Source organism: Mus caroli, unplaced genomic scaffold, assembly GCF_978045245.1.
Source record: "Mus caroli unplaced genomic scaffold, Mus_caroli_1 scaffold_6, whole genome shotgun sequence".
Taxonomy (NCBI): Eukaryota; Metazoa; Chordata; class Mammalia; order Rodentia; family Muridae; genus Mus; species Mus caroli.
In genome coordinates, this window is record NW_028227261.1 from 138388783 (window position 1) to 138410203 (window position 21421).

Here is a 21421-nt window from a genome sequence, read left to right on the forward strand (position 1 = left end):
TTCTTTCTCAGCCTCTGTATCCTTTGAGTATATAAAAGCTACTGATTTGTTTGAGTAAATTTTATATCTAGTCACTTTGCTAAAGTTGTTTATCAGCTTTAGGAGCTCCTTGGTGGAACTTTTGGGATCACTTAAGTATACTATCATATCATCTGCAAATAGTGATACTTTGACTTCTTCCTTTTAAATTTATATCCCTTTGACCTCCTTTTGTTGTCTAATTGTTTTTGGCTAGGATTCTGAGTACTATATTGAGTAGGTAGTGGAAGAGTGGGCAGTCCCTGATTTTAGTGGGATTGCTTCAAGTTTCTCTCCATTTAGTTTGATGTTGGCTACTTATTTGCTGTATATTGCTTTTATTATGTTAGGTATGGGCCTTGAATTCCTGATCTTTCCAAGACTTTTATCATGAAGGGGTATAGAATTTTGTCAAATTCATCTCATCATCTAATGAAATAATCATGTGGGTTTTTTTTTTCTTTGAGATTGTTTATGAGTGAATTACCATATATTGAACCATCCCTGCATCCCTTGGATGAAGCCTACTTGATTGTGATGGATGATCGTTTTGATATGTTCTTGGATTCCATTTGCAAGAATTTTATTGAGTATTTTTGCATCGATATTCATAAGGGAAATTGGTCTGAAGTTCTCTTTCTTTGTTGCATCTTTGTGTGGTTTTGGTACAAGCGTAACTGTGGCTTCATATAATGAATTGGGTAGTGTTCCTTCTGTTTCTATTTTGTGGAATAGTTTGAAGAGTATTGGTATTAGGTCTTCTTTGAAGATCTGATAGAATTCCACACTAAAACCATCTGGTCCTCGGATTTTTTTGATTGGGAGACTTTCACTTTCATTTGATTCTAGGAACTTTTAAATTTTCCCTCTGGTTTCTGGAATGACCCAAGAGTTCATTCTTCAGTCTCTAGGTATTTGTATAGTTTCTGTACCCTTTCTCCCATGTTTTGATTTCTAGTTACAGTTCTTACTTCTCTTTTGTTAAAAGATTTCTTTTTTATTTTAGATTTATTTATTTTTATTTTATGTGCCTTGATGTTTTGGCTGCATTTATGTCTGTGTAAGCATGTCAGATATCCTAGAACTGGAATTAAAGAATGTTGTGAGCTGGGAATTGAACCCTGGTCCTCTGGAAGAGTGGTCAGTGCTCTTGACCACTGAGCTATCTCTCAAGCCCCTGTTACTTCTTAATGTGTGATAATCTTCCTCGTCTCTTCTGACTAATTGTGGTTGGAGGTTGGCTTTTTCTTCAGAATAACTGCTCAGCTTGTTTGGATAATTGTTTTATTCTACCAATAAGGCCTGACTACTAGACACAACAGAAGTAGGATCTTGTTTCTTTTTTTTTTTTTTAGAGGTGTTTCTTTTTATTTTTTTTTTAACTTATACCCTAGTCTTTTTTTTTTATTACATATTTTCCTCAATTACATTTCCAATGCTATCCCAAAAGTCCCCCATACCGCCCCCCACTTCCCTACCCTCCCATTCCCATTCTTTTGGCCCTGGCATTCCCCTATATTGGGGCATATAAAGTTTGCAAGTCCAATGGGCCTCTCTTTCCAGTGATGGCCGACTAGGCCATCTTTCGATACATATGCAGCTAGAGACAAGAGCTCCGGGGTACTGGTTAGTTCATCATGTTGTTCCAACTATAGGGTTGCAGAGGATCTTGTTTCTTAATGCAGCCAACTCTGCCTCTTTATTAGTGAGTTGAGGCCATTTTCATCTGTTATGCCAGGAAACATTTGTGGACCCCAAAAAGACCACCAAGGAGCTGAATCTGATGCAGTCACATTGGGGTCTCTTTATTCAAGCTTGAGGTTGGGCTCCCCACCAACCCTGACACAGCAAGAAGGTGGAACCCTGAGCCTAGTTTTAGGCAAGCATTTATAGAGGCAAAAAAAAAAGGGGGTATCTAGACTGGTACACATCTGATTGGGAGGGGTCATTATGGCCTTTAGCATATTGACTGGTGCTGGGAGCCAAAGCCTAAACTTTTTTTTTTTTTTTTTTTTTTTTTGGTTTTTGGAGACAGGGTTTCTCTGTGTAGCCCTGGATGTCCTGGAACTCTTTCTGTAGACCATGCTGGCCTTGAACTCAGAAATCCACCTGCCTCTGCCTCCCAAGTGCTGGGATTAAAGGCATGGGCCACCACCGCCGGCTTCCAAACTGTAAACTTAACATCTGCTTTCCTCCTGATTTTAGTTGTTAGGAAGTGAAGTGCCAGGGGTGGACTTATAATCTGGGGGCACAGATTTGTTGGGGAACAACCTGGAAACTGGTACTAGATGCAGGTTTTGTTGGGAATAACCTGTAAACTCGTGTTAGACAAGGTTCTTGTTGGAGGATAGCCTGGAAACTGGTGCTAGGTACCAGCCTGTTAGTTAACTTCAGATCATCCCTAGGTCAGGTTCTCTAAGATGGGAGTCTGAACCCAAAAGATTTGGCCTCTCATATCTACAGAGACTATTGAGAGATACTCACTAATTCCTGCACTTTTGTTGGTTGCCTTTCTGTGGCTTGGATTATTGTCTGTTCCTTATTTTCTCCCCTATTGATATCAGGGTTTTGAGAACAGACTGATATCAATGTACTTATCACTTGCTTCTTGAATTATGTTTTTATGTTCAAGCTCTGTATTCCCTAGGGGTGAAAAATGAAATATTTTTACTTAATTTGGGTGGGATTTTCTCTGTAATCCTCACTTTGCTCAAAGATACTGTGTTGGTATCTAATCAAGTTCACGTATTGTTTTTGAACACATAATTCAGTTAAAGATACTGCAGAATTTCTATTTTCTGCTCATTTATTCCAAATATAAACTCTATTCAGCTTAACTAGGCAATTTGCAACTGAATTATAATTGTTGTGAAAATACTTGCACTATGAAAAGACTGTCTTCTGTTATTGCTCTTTACTTTGTGTGAAAAATAAGGACATCATATTAAAGGGTACATTTATCTGAATGTTTAGAATAAATTATCACAAATATTTATCCTGGTGAGTAGCAGCACTAGGCCAGTATTATGTAAACTTTATATTCTTCATTAAAATTCATTATTTTTAAAGACAATTTCAGGCATATATGAACATTCACCATCCTGACTGTATCTGGTGATTCTTTACCTTATCATCCTCAAAAATGGTGTGATTTTTAAATAATGCTATACTAGTTTGTATACAAAGTTTGCTTACTTTTAACTTTCTCACTTAAACAGCTATGCAGTTATCATGTGGGAAGTGTTATCCAGAAAACAGCCTTTTGAAGGTACGTATACTTTTATTCCAGAAGACATCATGTGGGTGGTACACGTCTCAACTGTCTAAACCTAACCAGATTTTAAATATACCAGCCATTGTTTTTGTACACAAACTACACTGTACAAACATAGCAGTATATCAGTTATGCATCTATTGCATACTATAAAATATACTAGATTAAGGATCAGTTATGAAGAGTGTACTTGCTTAAAGATCAGAAAAATTTAAATTCTAGTTCTTATTCTAGCAATAACTAACTCTGTGGTCAAGCCACAAAATTTCATGACCTCATTTTTTTCCTTTGCAAAATGAGAACTTATTTTCTTCGAGACAGAGGCTCACTATGTAATTCTGGCTCTCCTGGTGGAACTATGTAGACTATAGACCAAGCTGGCCTAGAACTCACATATTTGCCTGCCCCTGCCTCCCAAATGCTAAGATTAAAGGCATGTGCCATCATACCTGTTTTTATTACTATTTTCAAAATCATGATATCTATAAAACTCTGTGTGAAAATTGAATTGTTACTCCTTCTATAAATACCAACAAACATTGAAAAATAACTTTTGCCATTCCCAGATAATATTGGGGCATTTTTTTTGAAGTTTATAATGTTGAACTTGTTATATCATGAATATCCTTAACATTTCAGTAGTTTAACAGACAGCATTTATCTCTCATTCACATTAACTGTTCCTTACTGTCCCTTGTTGCCTATGCTAGGCTCTGCTGAGCTCTGCCTGGTTTGGCTCTTCTCACAGAGCAAATCAAATGACTTGTCTAAATCTAGAACTCAGGAGGAGAGACTATAAATTCCTCCCAGGAGAGGTGCACCAGGCTGACAGTGGCTGGGACATAAGTCCTCTTACAGAAAAGGGTATTTTGAATTAACACTTTAAGATATCCTCATTTTGATTTGAATTGTGTTAGTAATGTCTTTCCAGTTAATGAAATACATTTGTTTTGACAGAGGTCACCAATCCTTTGCAGATCATGTACAGTGTGTCCCAGGGACATCGACCTGACACCAGTGAGGAGAATTTGCCATTTGATATACCTCATCGAGGTCTCATGATCTCTCTAATACAGAGTGGATGGGCGCAAAACCCAGATGAAAGACCATCCTTTTTGAGTAAGTGAACAGTTTTAATCTGGACCTTTGAATTATAGAAATTATGAGTATACATTAAATAACGTATTCCTTGAAAATTCATGCCTATCTTGAAACTATTCTATACATTAATTTGCTCTTGTTGTTTGTTACATTTACATATAGGCAATGGCTACTAGAAAAAGGTTGAGAATTCCTAACAGAAGATCAAAGTTGTTTGGTAGTAGTAACATTCCGTTCCCTTAGTGAACACCTTCCTTGTGCGCCCTCCTCACTGGGATGAGCAGAGAGAGCTAAGAATAAATGTGGCATCTTCTCAATTTAACCTTTTTCTGGAGAAAGCATGGAGGGAATGAATAAATAACTAAGACAACTTGTCAAGTCAGTCTGGTACTAAAACAAATGCCCTCACCCACGAGAAGAATGGCAACGGGTTTTTAGGAGCTTGTATTTGGATTCTTGTTTGAAGCTTGAAACAGAGCCAGTCATTCTCGGACTAAGTAGTCCAGCAAAGAAAACATCCAAAGTAAAGAGTCTGAGATGATAGGAAGAAAATGTTTTGTGTTTTCAAAGAAAAAAGAGGAAGCCCCTGTATTTAGTGCATAGTGAACCAAGAAGGTGGTGAAGGTGCCTTAGAGAGTAAGGGAATGGCTGCCAGCCCCTCTCAGACCTATACTCATGTGTAATGGAAAGCCATTCACTCCTGTCTCCTCCGGAAGCAATGTGATCTAATTTAAGTTTAGGTCAAAATCCCTCTTGACTGCCAGATGGGGAAGTGACTGTGTGAGAACAGAGAAAACAGTTCGGAAACTCCCTCAGTAATTGTCCAATTCAAGTGACAATTCTAGACACAGAAAAGTTATCCAAAGTTAAGGCACATTTCAGAGGAAGAGGAAGATCAGAACTCTCAATATAAGCAGGGGAAACTCTTAAGACCTTGGTTAGGCAGAGTTCTTAGATTCGAATCCATAGGACCTAAAAAAAAAAATGGTTTTTTCAATAAATGATCTTGGAGATTGAACGTTTATAAATTAGAACTTTGTACTTGAATAAAATACCAGCTGGAGAGCTGGCTTACAGGAGAAAGTGCTTGTCATACAAGCCTGAGAACAGGAGCTTCGATTCTCAACACCCATAAAATGCTCTACAGGTATGCCGCAGCCTGCCGGTAATCCCAGCACTGGGGAGGTGGAGACTGGGGCTCCAGAACAAGCTGACTAGCGAGACTAGTGAGCTCTGGCTTCAATGAGAGACCTGGCATCACAGCCTCAGTGTAGAAAGCAGAAGAGGAGCAGTCCTTTGCAGATGCACATACATGCAAACATGCATATAATATGTTCACCTCACCCACACTCTTACAAAAATACATTAACTACAAAAACATGAAAAGGCAAGCCACGGATGGTTGGAATATATTTTCATATCCTATATTAAAAGGACTTATGTCTGGAAATAAAAAAGCATTCTGACTAATCCAATAATAAGACAAATAGCACAGTTTTTAAATTGAAGATTAGGATTCTACCAAAGAAAATATACAGTTGACTAAAAAGCATATAAAGGTGTTGTTCATATCACTAGAAAATACAAACGGAGAGATCCCAATCCAAACCCATTAAAAAGGCTATGGTTAAAAAAGACAGATAATAAGATCATGGCCTTGATCTGAGGTAATGAAATCCCTCACACACTGCTGATTGTGTACAGACATGATTCATAAAACCAACAGTAGAAGGAATTATAATTACTGTTACTACTATAATAACATGTAAATGTTTTTATCTAAGGAAGAATCTAGGACTCATGATATAAAATCAGGTGGTGCTAATGCAAGTAATTTAGACTAGATAACCCTAGATAGAGAACTTAGCCCTTCAGCAAATACTAAATATCCATATTAGACCTCCGAGACATTTCTTAGAAATTGTATAGAGGAACAAGAGAATAGATTTCGAAGAAAGTCTCTTTGTCTAAGAAGGAATGCTGTAAGGAGGGAGTGGTCAGTCAGTCGTGTCTACTCTGATTATAAGACATGTAAGCAAGCCTTTAGCTGAGAGTGGTTGTGAGAGGCTGTAGTAGGAGAATATATTGAACGCAGGAGTTTCAAGCCAACCCATGCACATACATGTGTGAGTGTGTGTGCGCGCATGTATGTATATGTGAGTGCATGTGTGACTGACTGCCTGTGTGTGCTCATGTGTGTGCCCGTGTGTGTGGAGGGGGTGTGTATAAGCATATTATGTTAGTTATCAGTGGGCAGCTTTCAAAATGTGGTTTTTGCACAGGGCTGGGATCAAGCTAAAGCAGGCAGTCTTCACAGCAAGTGCTTTTACCCACTGAGCCATCATCCTGAGCCACCCTGGCAGAATGCTTCCCTCACGCTAGATGCGAGCCCTTTAGCAGATACTCACCTTGAGATACTCCGTTCTCCTCCTACTCCTAGCCTGTGGCTTCACTTCTCTTTTTTTTTCTTAAGGACATCTCTCTAGAGCATAGTTCTCAGCTTTACTAATGCTGAGACCCTTCATATCAGTTCCTCCTGTTGTGGTAATCCCAAACCATAAAGTTATTTTTGTTGGTACGACATAGCCGTAATTTTGCTGCTGATATAAATCATAATGTAAATATTTATTATGTAGAATATCTGATGTGCAGCCCCTGAAAAGGGTCATTCAATCCCCAACAGGGTCACGACCCACATTTTGAAACCACTGCTCTAGGGTCCATTTTTTAAAATTGTTTTTGGAAGTCTAGTTGTTGGGTTTCTAGAAATCTTATTTTTGATCTCACCTCTAAGGATTTATATTTAAGTGAATGATCTATTTTGATTTAATTTTTATGTATGGTATACAATAAGGGTATAAATGACCTGTTTTAATATGGGTATTCAAGTGTCTTAGTAAAAGTTTACTTTAAAAGGCTGTCCTTCCCTTGCCTTGTGGAATTTAAGGTCCTATGTTGAAAATCAGCATCCCAGAATTGTGACAGTTCATTTAAAGGCTGCTAATTTGGTTCTGTTGATCCTCATGTCTGTTTATGACAGCAATAAAATTCCTTAAGATAATTGGATATCATAGTTTTATTGAAAGATTGACGTGGAAGATAAATGTTAAGATAAATGTTAACGTTTTGGTTTAATTAGAAGTGATCCAAACTTAAAATTGTTGGGTTTTTGTTTTTCGGTTTTGTTTTTTCCTTATTTAGAATGCTTAATAGAACTTGAACCAGTTCTGAGAACATTTGAAGACATAACTTTCCTTGAGGCTGTTATTCAGCTAAAGAAAGCAAAGGTAAATTCCCCTTTGAAATGTTATAACTTAGAGCTTTACAAAACTGTGTGTCACTCATGAAGTGTTAATTACGTTTCCCAGAAACAGGCTGGAGGTGGAGGTGGGAGAATTTACAAGGGTCCTGATTATTGCCTTTTCCTTGTCACTGATGGGCATTTCCATTTCATTCAAATGGGCTATCTTCAGATTCAACAATCAGAATCCTCAGCATATCAGAGGTGAATCTGTGCTGAGGCTCCTGTGCACCGCAAACACCCTGTGTCTCTCACAGCGTGCTTATGATAAGTGTTGGTCTGTATTTACTTCTGCTAAGTGTTAACACCTGCAGAGGCTAGTGCTTGCTCCTCTTTAAAGTACTTGGGGTTTTGGATTTGGTTTGGTTTTTGGGTTTTTTGTTTGTTTGTTTGTTTTTTGAGATTTATCACCAAGTAAAATAATTGCATTTATGTTATATTTGAGCCCCCAAAGTATACTTTTATTCCTTGATTTTTATTTTGTTTTCTCAAAATACGTTGCATAAATTAAACTGTCAGAAAAGTTAATGTAAATGACCTGGGAAAGTTATGTGATCAGTGTAGCTCTTGTGGATCAGAACGACTGAGGATTTATAAAGTATCTGTAGTTCCTTAGAGCAAAGTGAGCATAGGCTAGCACTCGCCGGGCTTCATTAAATTGTGCTGTGTATGTGAAAATCAGATTGCCAGCTAGCCCAACTCTTGGGCAATGAACTAGCCCAATCTATTGTTTCTTTACTGATTGACAGTTTGCTTTCCCCTCCTACTTTATGTTATGCTGGACCTACTAGCATAACCTTTCATTTACAGATTAGTATGTAAAAGAAACAACCACTCATAATCAAATTAAAGACTTACCATAGCAGTATTAATATCCAAGTTTTCAGTTCAATTCCATTGATTGATGAACATGTCTTTTTGGTGTCAATAACATGGAGAATATCCAAGTTTTAGAGGATCTAAATATGAACTATGAATGCTTTTCCTAATTTCTCCAACTCCCCAATTTCTGGATAGGGTACAGCCCTTTTCAGAGATACCAGTGTCAATATAGACTGCTAAGTATGTTTCCTTTTGTCTTTTCTTTTCTTTTCCTATTTTCTCCTTACAAGTTTCTCCTTTTTCTCATCTTTCCCTAAGCAAAACTAGATGAGTAGGGACCTGGTGGTACCGTCCTGTAATCCCATCTACTTGTGTAGGCTAAGAGGAGGATTGCAGACTCAAGGTGTGCCTGGGCTACAATGTGAGCTCAAGGCCAGCATGGGTAAGTTAGCTAGAGCTGTCTCAAAATTAAAAATACAAAAAGGGAGGGGACCTAGGGATAGAGTTCAGTGGTAGATCATTAAACAAAAAAGAAACAGAGAGAGACAGGAAATACAAAGGCCTGTTGTCTAGGCTATGAGGAGAGAGAGAACTGTCCCACAACCCTTTTCCTTCTCTGTCCCCAAACAGTTCAAACACTCACGTTCTATATATAAGCTTGATGTTTAAAAGTTGTATCTTCTTAAGGAAAGTATACATCTCAGATAACTTAGTAACCACACAGTGGATTCATCATTGTTTTTATGTCACAGTGTTATTTTTACACAAAGTTACAGTTAGGGGGTGAGGTGAAATGCTGGTTCTTTAGAAGAGATGACTCTGCGGTATAGAATACAGTAGAATAGAAAGTTCAAAGCCCAGCATGGTGGTGTGCTTCTAGTGCTAGCTGCTCTACAGGTGGAGGCTGTAGAACTGAATTTGAAGCCAGGCCAGCCTGAGAAGCAGGAGCAACATAATGAGACACACACACACACACACACACACACACACACACACACACACACACACTTAATATTTCTCTATCTAGAATGTTGTTTTACTTGCATTTCCTGTATTTTTTAATTCTTTTAAAATTCTAGTTCTTACTATTTGGATTTTTCTAAATAAGTGTTTCCTATATGTTAAAAAAATAAAAAATAAACCAAAACAACTTTTTTTTAATAATTTCTTGTATTTTCTTCTTTAAGAATGATTTGCTAGTACATAATCAATTTGAGTTACCATACTTCATTAGTTTTTTTTAATAGGTATTACTAATAAAGAGCTGTATTAGAAATATTTCAGTAAAAAAGTCAGGAAAACTTTACGTAACAGACATAGCCAAAAATTAATTGAAAGATGCATGTAAAATTTTATGTGGTGTGGTGGTGCATGCCTTTAACCCCAGCACTCAGATGGCAGAGGCAGGTGGGTCTCTGTAAGTTCAATAGAAAGATCTAGGTCCTCAAAGGTCACATAGTCTCAATCCATGCAGGAACACTGGCTGAGCTCCAGCCAGTAATAACTAGAGTAATAACTAGATCCACTGTATATACAGCTGGCTCTTAGTCTTCTCCTCCCAGTGGAGCAGGACATTGTAGTGGGATGTGGAGAGCAGAACCCACTAGTTTCTAAAGTTCTGAAGAACAATTAATACCATGCTGGTATAGAGAGGGAAAGTAGACTTTAGACTTGGCTATGTGTGGTATTTTTCGCCTGTAATCACAGGATCCCAGAAGCAGGGGCATGTAGATTGCTCTGAGTTTGAGGCCACCTTGGTCTACATAGTAAAAACTCTATGCCAGCCTGACCCTAACTACACAGTAAGATTCTGTGTGAAATGGAGTTGAGGCAGAGGGTAGACTTCTAGATTGGTTTTTAAATGACTTAGTAGAGATGACAGCCTGTCTTAAGTCTAGTTCATGGAGCCAAAAGTAAATCGCTTTAGTATAAAGTTAACTGTATTTAAGGAAACAAACCACCTGTTTAGAAGCTCCCTTTTATTGAATACCTGCAAGTAATCTTAGTGCCGTCTTGCATGTATTACTTCTAATTCTCCGTATATTAACCCTACTAAATGAGTATCCTTATCTCTAGTGTATAAATAGGAAAATTAATATTAAGTTTCATCCCTTGGCCCATGCACATGTAAGCAACACTAAGTAAACTCAGTAGAATAATAGATAGATAGATAGATAATAGTTATTATATAGATACAGTTTTTTTTTAATTTTTAAGACATGAAAGTAGGACAGAAGACAAGATGAGTAGAGTTTCAAAGGGAGTATGAGGGACATAAGAGAAGGAAATGGAGTGATAATGTGACCAATATATATTATATATATATATATATATATATATATGTGTGTGTGTGTGTGTGTGTGTGTATATATGTGTGTGTATATATATATGTGTGTATGTATATATATATATATATATATATATATATATGTGTGTGTGTGTGTGTGTAGGGGCCAGTTATTTACATATCTTGGGCTCTATGCTTGACCGTCACGCATGCACATCACACTGTACCATGGTAACACACTACCACACCTTTACATTGGCCCAACCTTGATTTCTTTTCAATACAATGAAAATAGTCATAGAAGTGTAGTCCTTGAAATACAGTTTTGCATAATAACAGTTATGGATAAATAGAGCATACAGCAAAATTAAATACCCGGCTTGAACCAAATGCTTTATTATTTCAATTTTTAAATAGTCCTGTTTGTAAGCATTAAAGATGAAGCTGCAATTCTCTTGAGATAATATTTACTAAATCAAACAATATGGGCCAAGATGCAAAATCTATTCTCTAAGCATTTCTTGTTCTGTACTGTCTCTATCTAATTAAGTTATATATTCGCAATGATGTAAATTTTGTTTCCATTGATTTTTCTGTAAACACAAAACATGTATGTTCTTTCCAGATACAGAGTGCGTCAAGTACTATTCACTTATGTGATAAGAAAATGGATTTATCGGTGAACATACCTGCAAACCATCCCCCACAGGAGGTACAAATATACTTCTGTCATACTAAGCTTGAATGTGAGAACAGTGTTTAAAAACATCTTTTAGTCAGACCCCTTTTATAGAGCTGGAAAACTAAAGTCCAGGAAGCGTTTATAATTAGCTAAGTAGTCATGGCACTCTCTAGCCTGAAATCTCACTCCACTCTCTTTGGATGATGCTCTAGGGTGGTGGATAGGTAAATCATAGGTGATCATCTCACCACTGTTTTATAGCACCCTTCCACCTCTTACAGTAAGTAATAAGTTTCTGTTGCTCTCCAAGAGCTATATCTTTAATTGGTCATTTTTATGAATCATTTTAAGATTATATATCTACTTTACAGGTTCATAAAAGTAACAGTACATTCAAAAGAGCATTAAAGCACACCACGTAGGTTTTTTTACATTTGTTTACCCAGCATGTGTACATGTGGATGTATGTATGCATGTGTGTTAAAGGATAACTTGCAGGAATCCATTCTCTCCTTTACTATGTGGTTCTCAAGGATCACATTCAGGTTATCCACTTGGCTACCCACTGAAACACCACACTGACCCACAATATGTAGTTTCAAAATCACTTTTATATAAAGTATCTAATTTGATCCTTGTAACAAGCTAATTTTTTATTGGATATTTTCTTTATTTACATTTCAAATGTTTTCCCCTTTCCAGGTCTTCCCTTAGGAAACCCCCTATACCATCCCCCCTCCCCCTGCCTCTATGAGGATAATCTAATTTTTGATGAAACATTAAAGCCAGAGAGTTTCAATGAACTTTTGAAAAGCAGTAAGCAATTCAGTGACAGAGCTAAGTGTGAAGATCTCCATAGTTTCTCCAAGCATTTTTCTATGCCTTCAGGTTAAAAGAGCCTGATAACCAGCGTCTACTCTAAATCAGTAAATAACCACATGTTTCTTGTTCATCATTTTAGCCACTGAACAAGTCCTCTAAATCATAATGGGTGTATAGTTATTTCCAGTACATAGCTATTACCCCATCCCTTCCATTTGAGTTGATAAAGACATTAAATTTAGAGATTGAGGAGATAACTCAGTGGTAAGGCACTCACCTAGCATGTCTGGGGCCCTAGGTTCAACCCCTAGTAGAGAAAAGAGTGAAAAAGAAATTACATTTATTTGTGATGGTTTTATACCTTACTTCTTTATAATTTATAGTAGTTCTAGGTTTCCTTTATTAATAACCAAGAATCTAGAAACTATAGCCATGTAATTTTAAAGACAACGCCTTTTCTACAAAACTTTATGCATACAGCTCCCCTCAACCTGTTGGTCCTCTGTTTACTTTAGGAATCATGTGGATCCTCTCTGCTCTCTAGAACCACTGGTTCTCCTGGACCCTCCAGATCCCTATCAGCTCCTCAAGACAAGGGATTTTTATCTGGTATGCCAATTTTCCAGTCAGCATGGTTACATAACTTTTTTACTTTCTTTCAAATTATACCCTTGGCAGACAGATGCTGTGTGTGGAACACATTTCTGATTTGCATTCATGATCCTTTTTTTTAAAGTAACAAGGCTACATATGTAAAGGTAGCAGTAGCATGATGAACAAATATGTTTATATTAAAGGCACTCTGTGGTCATGATGGAAAGGGTATGTTTCTTAATCTCACAAGAAAGAGAAATGTTTCAAAGTTACCATATATATTATATATATATATAATATATATTATATATATATCACATCACTACAGGAAACAAGACACATTCTTAAGAAAGTATTTTTTTTAATAGCTGTGTGAGGGAGCTAGTCATAGTCCTTGTTGACAGATTATGAACTCTGGATCACATAGCAAGTAGCTAGCAGATCCAAGACTTGAGTAATGCCAGGCTCTTTGATGAATACTTTACTCTACTTTGGCGAATGTCACTCTATTATGTCATCATGAAGACCATATTTCTGGCTGAAAACTGACCTCTACTTATGACAGATAGGCATTCCGTTAAAAGAACAATATGGAGTCCAGAAGCAAGGAAACGGGTGACATGAGTAATTTAGTTTGTCTTGTAGATAGAGTGAAATGAAGAGATAAAAGATTATGAAGGATTACAGTGTAATCGGCAAGAATTCCTAGGGACTGGAGAGAGCTCAGTGGAAAGGGTACTTACTGTTGTTCCAGAGCAATCATGCTTGATTCCCACACAGTGTCTCAGAACTGCCACAACTGCAGCTCCAAAAGATCTCCCACCCTATTCTGGCCTCCATAGACACCAAGCATGCTCAGTGCATAGACATAAATGCAGAATAAAACACTTATACATACATATATTTTTAATTAAAAAAATTAATCAATTTTAAAAAAAATACTACATTCGGCTAATCTATTTTAGGCTTCTAAATTCAGGAGGGAGTAGCTTTTAAAGAAGACTATCGGATACAAATTTTTGCTTTAGGAAGGTTCATCATGACTGAAATTAGATAAAAATAAATCTATTGTTTGGGGAGGGGGATGGGTAGGGCTAGGCCATCACAGTGCACATGTACAGATCAGAAGTCATCTTTGAGAGTCACTTATCTCCTTCCACTGTGGAGTCTGGGAATCAGATTTAAGTGAAGCAAGTGCCTTCACCCACTGAGCCACCATGATGGCCCTGCAGAAGCCATTTGAAGCCAAGAGGAGACTTGGAGTCAGGGCAGTTAAAAGGGAAAACAGGGAAGGTGGTGTGAGAAATTAGGGCGACTCCCTGACACCTTCTGACTGCTCACCTGAGCTGAGGGAGGAGGCCATAAAGCTGAGTGCTATGTTGTTAAGCTGTGAGCACTCACAGTTGTTAGAACTAAGAACTGAGTACTACATTGTTAAGCTGTGAGCACTCACAGCTGTTAGAACATAGGACTGAGTACTGCATTGTTAAGCTGTGAGCACTCACAGCTGTTAGAACTAAGGACTGAGTACTGCATTGTTAAGCTGTGAGCACTCACAGCTGTTAGAACATAGGACTGAGTACTGCATTGTTAAGCTGTGAGCACTCACAGCTGTTAGAACTAAGGACTGACGTGGGGCTAGGGTTAAGACAGATGGTGATTACGATTTACATCTTTTTTTATGTTATGTTTGATTGAGTCGTCATCAGTGCCGGTTGGGGAGGTGATGTGCAGTGAGCCTGAGAATGTTGAAGGGACTGGGTGTTCAATGGTGACAGAAAAATAATTACATAAACTTGAAGTAGGATAAACAGTTGGAGCACTGAAATTGTTTTCTAGAGGAGAAAGTGGAAAACACATGTCAAGTACAGATTTATTACACTTAAAAGTCTGTGTATTTGACAGATATACATACGACATATTTAAAGTGGAGAAGGAGGAATTCACAGGGAAGAAGTATGAGACTGTGAGAAGATGGGAAACTTTATGATTTATAAGCATAGACCAGGCAAGCACTGATAGTAAGAAAAAAAAAAACAATTCAGTATAAATTTTTATTACTCTAAAAAGTATTTGCAGGGCTGGCAAGATCACTGTGTGGAAAAGTACTTCCCACCATGCCAGCAACCTGAATTTGATCATCTGAACTCACAGGGTAGAGAGAGAGATGACTTCTACATGTTGACCTCTGACCTTCACGCACACACACACACACACACACACTCTAAAATACATTTCAAGTATTTTCACAATTGAATTTCTGAAGTACCTTCAATAACAGTGCAGAACCAAAGCCGTTAGAGCCTGCCTTCTGTGTGACCCACCCACTGGTATTTTATCTGATGAAAACTCTACCTGTAATGAACTGTTCTGTAGGAGCTCCTCAAGACTGCTCTTCGTTGAAGGCACACCACTGTCCTGGAAACCACAGCTGGGATGGCATCATTTCTGTACCACAAGGGGCAGCCTTCTGTGATCACAGGGCCACCTCGTGTTCCTTGGCTGTAATAAGTCCACTCTTGGTTGAGAAAGGTTCAGGTGAGTATATGCTGTGAGTTACACTGCAAATGTTGGTGTTTACCCTACAAGTACACAATGCATAGATTCACCATATAGTACGTTTTCTTAGTTTTCATTCCATACTCCAGTAAGTATTTGTTTAAGTAGGAAAGCATTTCCAGACTCGGTGCTGACCAAATGCATTCCAGGAATCTCTGACCCAGAAGGAAGTGGGAAGCAGCAGCATTACTTTCAGTGTTAGTAAAGGCGAAACTATTTTCGTTTATCAGATAGGCAGGTATCCTTTATATCTGAAACAAAACAAAAATTAAAGTCATTTTGCCCTACAACATAGCATATAAAAATATAATACTCTTTCTGGAAGGTGAATGGGGAGCTAAATCTCAAGTCTCTTGATAGTTCCTGGATAATAGAAGCACTTTCAAATAATACTCGTCACACCGGCAGTCATACGGGAATGAGTGTTCTGCTTACTCACATTCACACAGAATTACACTCATTGTCTATATGTATCCTCAGCTTGGTAATTCTCATGCATTGCTTTGCTGCAGAGCGCCCACAAGCTGGTATAGCCCAACAGTGGATCCAGAGTAAGAGGGAAGCCATTGTGAGCCAGATGACTGAAGCCTGCCTTAACCAATCCCTGGACGCCCTTCTGTCTCGTGACCTGATCATGAAGGAGGACTATGAACTCATTAGCACCAAACCTACAAGGACCTCAAAAGTCAGACAGCTGCTAGATACGTCTGACATCCAAGGAGAAGAATTTGCCAAAGTTATAGTACAGAAGTTGAAAGATAACAAGCAGCTGGGACTGCAGCCTTACCCAGAAGTACCTGTGCTTTCCAGAGCACCGCCTTCAAATTTTCCTCAGAATAAAAGCTTATAAGGGGGCCTTCTTTGGGAGGAAAGTCAGTTTACAAATGGTTATTTATATTTCTGTTACCTGTATAATATTTGTATAGAAAACATGAGAGTATTAGACGCTTCACTGAAGGTTTTTGGAAGAGTCTCTTCCCATGACGTTGCAGTATTTTTTTAAATTAATATAAGTAAAAAGTTTGCTTTATGCTGTGTTTTTATGTCAGTTTCACTACTTGAACTTTTTATGTGATAATTACATTTTTCTAGTATGTAACAGTGCCTTAAAGTGGCCTTTGTTTCTGACGGAAGACATTTTCACACTCACCTTCTCTGTGGATTCTTCATTATTCGTCTAAAGTGCAGTTTGACTTTATACAGCAGTGATTCAGACTCCCCATTCGCCAATCCTAAGTCCAGATCTCCAAAGAGTTACTCGGTTTTAAAATTGACTTACAAGTTCTTTAGCATGTGGTTCCAAGGAATATAGAGTATATAAAGAAGGGGGATGGGGGAGAGAAAATTAACACTGGCCAGCCGTGGACCTCTGCTTAACTGTTGCCTCCTGTTTGTCTCCAGAGCGAGCAGCCCATTGTGTATCCTGCTGTAGCCTGCTTCCGGCTCCTGTTTTAAGCATATGCTGGTTGGGTAGAGGCCCACCTTTACTTAGCTGTTTTCTTTGTAACACACCATGGTTTTTGAACTGAAGGGTACGGCAGGTACGCTCCTCCACACAGCTAACTCACTCCGTTCAGTCACCGCATGTCGGCCACGCCTCTCCGTGTATGATTTCCCAAGCTTGCTCCTACCAACTTCATGAGAAACAATAAAAAGGCAATACAGTGTGCATTCTTTTTATCTTCTGATAATTAGCTTATGTCAGTAAAGGGAACCAATACAAAGTGATACCTTTTTCTGAAAACTGTTTTAACAGTTAGAAGAAAGTGAGAAACAGAATGAATTTGAAAACTCAAACTTGCAAGACACACCAGACTCATAACCTAAAACAGTATGAATTAGGACTTAGATCATATGCAGACAATGAAATATTCCTTAATTTGAAATAATAATTTAAACACCAGGGCTGGAGAGATGCCCGAGCACAGTATTTAAGAGCTGGCTGCTCGGAGAGAGGACCAGGGTCTGTTCCTAGCACCCACATGATACCTCACAACCATCAATAACTCCAGTTCCAGGGAATCTAAATCTCTTCTGGTCTCTAAGGCCACAAGGCAGGTGTACAGTGCACTTACATGCAGGCAAAACAATCATTCATTCATATATATATATATATATATATATCATTCATTCATATATATATATATAGGAAGATGTTTAAAGAATTTAAATGCAATTTTAAAATGACATTAACTTGATGTGACTGTTATGGGACTTTCAGAAACAGAAATTTAAAAAGAAAAAATCAATTAAACTCATTAGTTGTGATTAAATTCTTTTAAAAGTATGAAATAAAAATTCAGGTGTAGTGGCACACCTGTTATCCCAGAACTTTGGAAATGGAAGCATCCAGATCAAGAGTTCAGAGTCATCCTTAGCTACTTAACAAGCTCAAAGCAAGCCTGGGCTATCTGAGACCCTGTCTCCAATGGACAAACAATAAAAAGATTTAACTTGGGAATTAAAAAAAAGAAGAAGGGTTTTTTTAATTTCTCTCTTTTAGTTCTGTCTGTCTCTGTCTCTCTCTCCTTCCTTCTCCCCCTCACTCCCTCCTCTCTTTCTTATACTAATGGTGTATGGTATATGTAGATTGATAAAATGAAGTTTTCCCTGTTCTTCGCTTTTGCTGCAAAGTCTACAATTCATAGTGTGTGACCCACTGTCTGTGGTTACATGCTTACAACCCACCTGTTGTTCTCCTGTGACTTACTGTAAGGAATACCTATGTATAGTCACCCATCGTCACAGCCCCACAACTTTCTACATGAATAGAGCACACTGAACAATAAGAGGATGGTATCACCGGGCAGTCGTGGCACACGCTTTTAATCCTAATATTAGGAAGGTAGAGGCAGGCAGATCTCTTGAGTTTAAGATCAACCTGGTCTACAGAGTGATTTCCAGGACATCCAGGAAAACTCTGTCTTAGAACATGGTGCCCCCCCCCCCCCAAAAAAAAACCAAATCCCTATGGTGTTAACAATTAAGATGAATCTTCAATAAGCTGTCCTCCTTTAGTGGTATTACTGGTCTCAGCAGACAATTTTCACTGTGACCTATACTGAATGTTTGCATGTCCTTATTTTGAGGGAAGTGACACCCTGTGCTAAGTATGACCAGTCAGCACACAACAAAGCCTGGCATAGAGTGGGCACTTTCTAAATAACTCTAGTGAAGAGTGAAATGAAAACTGCAGAACAGAGTAAGATGCTCGCTTTAAGTCCTGCTTCCCAAGATGTATGCAAATACAGACAGTAATAAGTAGAATTATTTTTAAGTAGAACAGAGATTCAGAACATTGTATCATTTGAGCTACATAATAATAGTTTTTGTTTTGTTTTGAACCTTCTCATTAAGGAAAGGAGAAAGGCTTAATTTTGTGCCAATTGCATGTGTTCTTAATTTTGAACACTTACTGGAAGCCTCTATTGACCACACTATGCCATGGTTGAGCTAGGTTCCCCTGTAATCCCTACTGAGCTCCCTCCAGATAGTCAGAGGGTAAAAAGAGGAAGTTCAAAGTGCTAAAACCGGTAACTTCAAACCCTCACAGTTAAAGAAGATGTGCTGAATGGTTTGGTGGCCACCAAGGTGTGGATGTGGTTTTATATTGGAGAGATTATAGACAAATGTAGTATCATTGGCTATAATGTTTAAAGACAAATTAACATCTGGTTTTATTTGAGTTCTTACTTGAATGTTCTTAAATTACATGTAATGAGACAGCTATCTGAATTAAGTAAAACAAACTAAACAGTACAACCCAAGACAAAACCCAGCCTTAAACAAGTCACTTTTACCATGCTCTCTAAGGCTTTGGAAACATTTTAAAACAGGGGTTAAAGAAATATGTAGGAGCTAGACTATATGAAAAGGGAGGATACAGAGCTTCATTCCCTAAACTGGGTATATCCATTTTAATTAGTAACACATCAACTGTAGGTACCTGAGCTGGGCCCCACAAGTAGCTCTATCAACAATGAGTCAAGGAGTGCAGAATGCTCATGGGTCCTGCCTCTCCCTGTCCACTACTGGCCATCAATAAATTCTAGGAAGTGGCTGTTTTCCACCAGTTGAGCATACTTGGCTGTGATGGACAGCTCCAAACCCACAGTCACACAAATGGCTCTGGTTAATATTGGTGAGACATTAAATAAAATAAACAGACGTAAACATGAGAAAGAGTTCTGTGAAGATGAGGGAAGGTGAATAGAGGTAGTAGAAAGGTGAAAAGATCAATAGGCAAGGAAGGTCAGTGTGCATATATGAAATTGTTAGAAATAAAAGTTATCTTTATAAGCTCAGACTAATAAACATATGAATATTCTTTAGAAAGCTTAAATTATTAGGGAACATATCTAGGAATCAAATGTCTTGGGTCCAAGACTAAGAACATTTTAAATTTCAGTGAATTTGAGCAAATTCTCTTGCATGGGTCCATATCAACTTACTTAGTTGTCTTACCAGTACCTCTATGAACTGTGGCCAGACCTCGTGGGGATGCTATCTGTAAAAGGTCTCATTTTCACATCACCCTAGTTAGTCCCTCCCTCATTCAGTCCTCAACCATTTAATCTGCCATCTTTCTGAGCCACTCCCCTGAAACTGCTCTTGCTCTCAATGACTAACACATCTTCTTTGTTCCTAAAGCTAGGAAGCTTTCCAAACCAGCTCTCATGTGATGTGGCTGAACACTCCCTCCTTTAGCTAGTGGTTTCACAGGGATGGAGGGCACCACCACCCTCTGCACTTTCCTGCTACAGTGTAGTCCTTCCTCCCCTGGTCAAGGGCTTTAGGTATTCTTCCTAGTTCAAGTTCAGTATGGAACTTCCTGTTTTTGGTGTTCTACACTATTTCCCTGACCAATCTCATCCCCCTTAAAGGTCCTAATAACTAACTACCCAGACACCCATGGCTCCCAAAGTCAGCCTTTTATCTTGAACTCCAGATTCACTTCCCTCTAGACCTGCCCATGTGACTGCTCCACAAGAAACTCCACATTCTAAAGCTGACCTTGATGTCCCTCGCTATCACATACATCCAAAACAGCTTGCTTCTCCTGTTTAACTTCCCAGTTAATCGTATCATCACTTACAGACAAGTTTGACTCTTCTGACCCTCTGCTTTTGCTTTAGACTACTTTAAAACCCCCATCATTCATATCCATAAATTCCCCGGTGCTGTGCCTTCTATCTCCAAAGCACATCTTCATTCTGCAACCCTTTCGCCCCCGCTGCACTTCTCTATCACTTTACCAACTACCTGGCATTTCAAAAGTAAATCCATCCAAGGAATCTATCTGCTAGAGTAATACAGTTTAGTGGCTTCTCATTGTCTGTGAAATCTGAGTGTGCTGATCTCTTCAAGCTCAGGCCAAATCACATCCTTCCTTGTTCCTCTGAGGCTTGCTGACAGCATCTCTCTTCCTTTCATAAATGGATCCTTATGGTCATCTTTTCCTGGCTTCTTGCTCTTTGGTTCTCAACTCAGTCCTGTGTCCTCTGAAAGGAGGTCCCTGGGCAACAGCTGAGTATTTTCCAGTTACTCTTTCACATCACTCTATGTGTTCCTTCAGTACTATACCTCCAAGTATAAATATTTGGTTTTATCATTTATTGTCTATTAGCCTTATTCTCATTAAATACATTCCATAAAGGTAGATGTGAACCATATCTATCTTAGTCTATGTATTTTTATAATGTAATATTTCCTGGTAGTTCAAAAAAATAGGCATGTTTCCCTAATACAATTTAGACACTAGATCCAGGGACAACATTGATGTCTATCTCTCCCTTTGTTGCCACTCTGTCATGGTCTTTCCCCCAGAACACAAAGACCAAAGACCTCCAAATTCTGGCTTCTGCTTTCCTGGTCTTCTTCTCACTTCTGCAAATGCTTCTATTTTATCTGCTTCACTCAGGTTATCTGCTGTCCTCTGGACCTCAGATTTCTGGGAGTTCT

General features: G+C 38.4%; 1 protein-coding gene across 3 annotated transcripts in view; it reads left to right on the plus strand.

Annotated features, from left to right (window-relative positions):
- Ripk2 (receptor interacting serine/threonine kinase 2) overlaps positions 1 to 17536 on the plus strand; it is a 38179-nt gene extending 20643 nt beyond the window's left edge. For all 3 annotated transcript variants that reach the window (XM_029476818.2, XM_021160356.2, XM_029476819.2), the window contains 7 exons: positions 3237 to 3286; positions 4250 to 4411; positions 7595 to 7680; positions 11429 to 11515; positions 12823 to 12916; positions 15278 to 15439; positions 15973 to 17536. In XM_029476818.2, the coding sequence (XP_029332678.1) occupies positions 3237 to 3286; positions 4250 to 4411; positions 7595 to 7680; positions 11429 to 11515; positions 12823 to 12916; positions 15278 to 15439; positions 15973 to 16310 (979 nt within the window). In that variant the 3' untranslated portion in view covers positions 16311 to 17536. The remainder of the gene's footprint in view (positions 1 to 3236; positions 3287 to 4249; positions 4412 to 7594; positions 7681 to 11428; positions 11516 to 12822; positions 12917 to 15277; positions 15440 to 15972) is intronic.
- The last annotated feature ends 3885 nt before the right edge of the window (positions 17537 to 21421 follow it).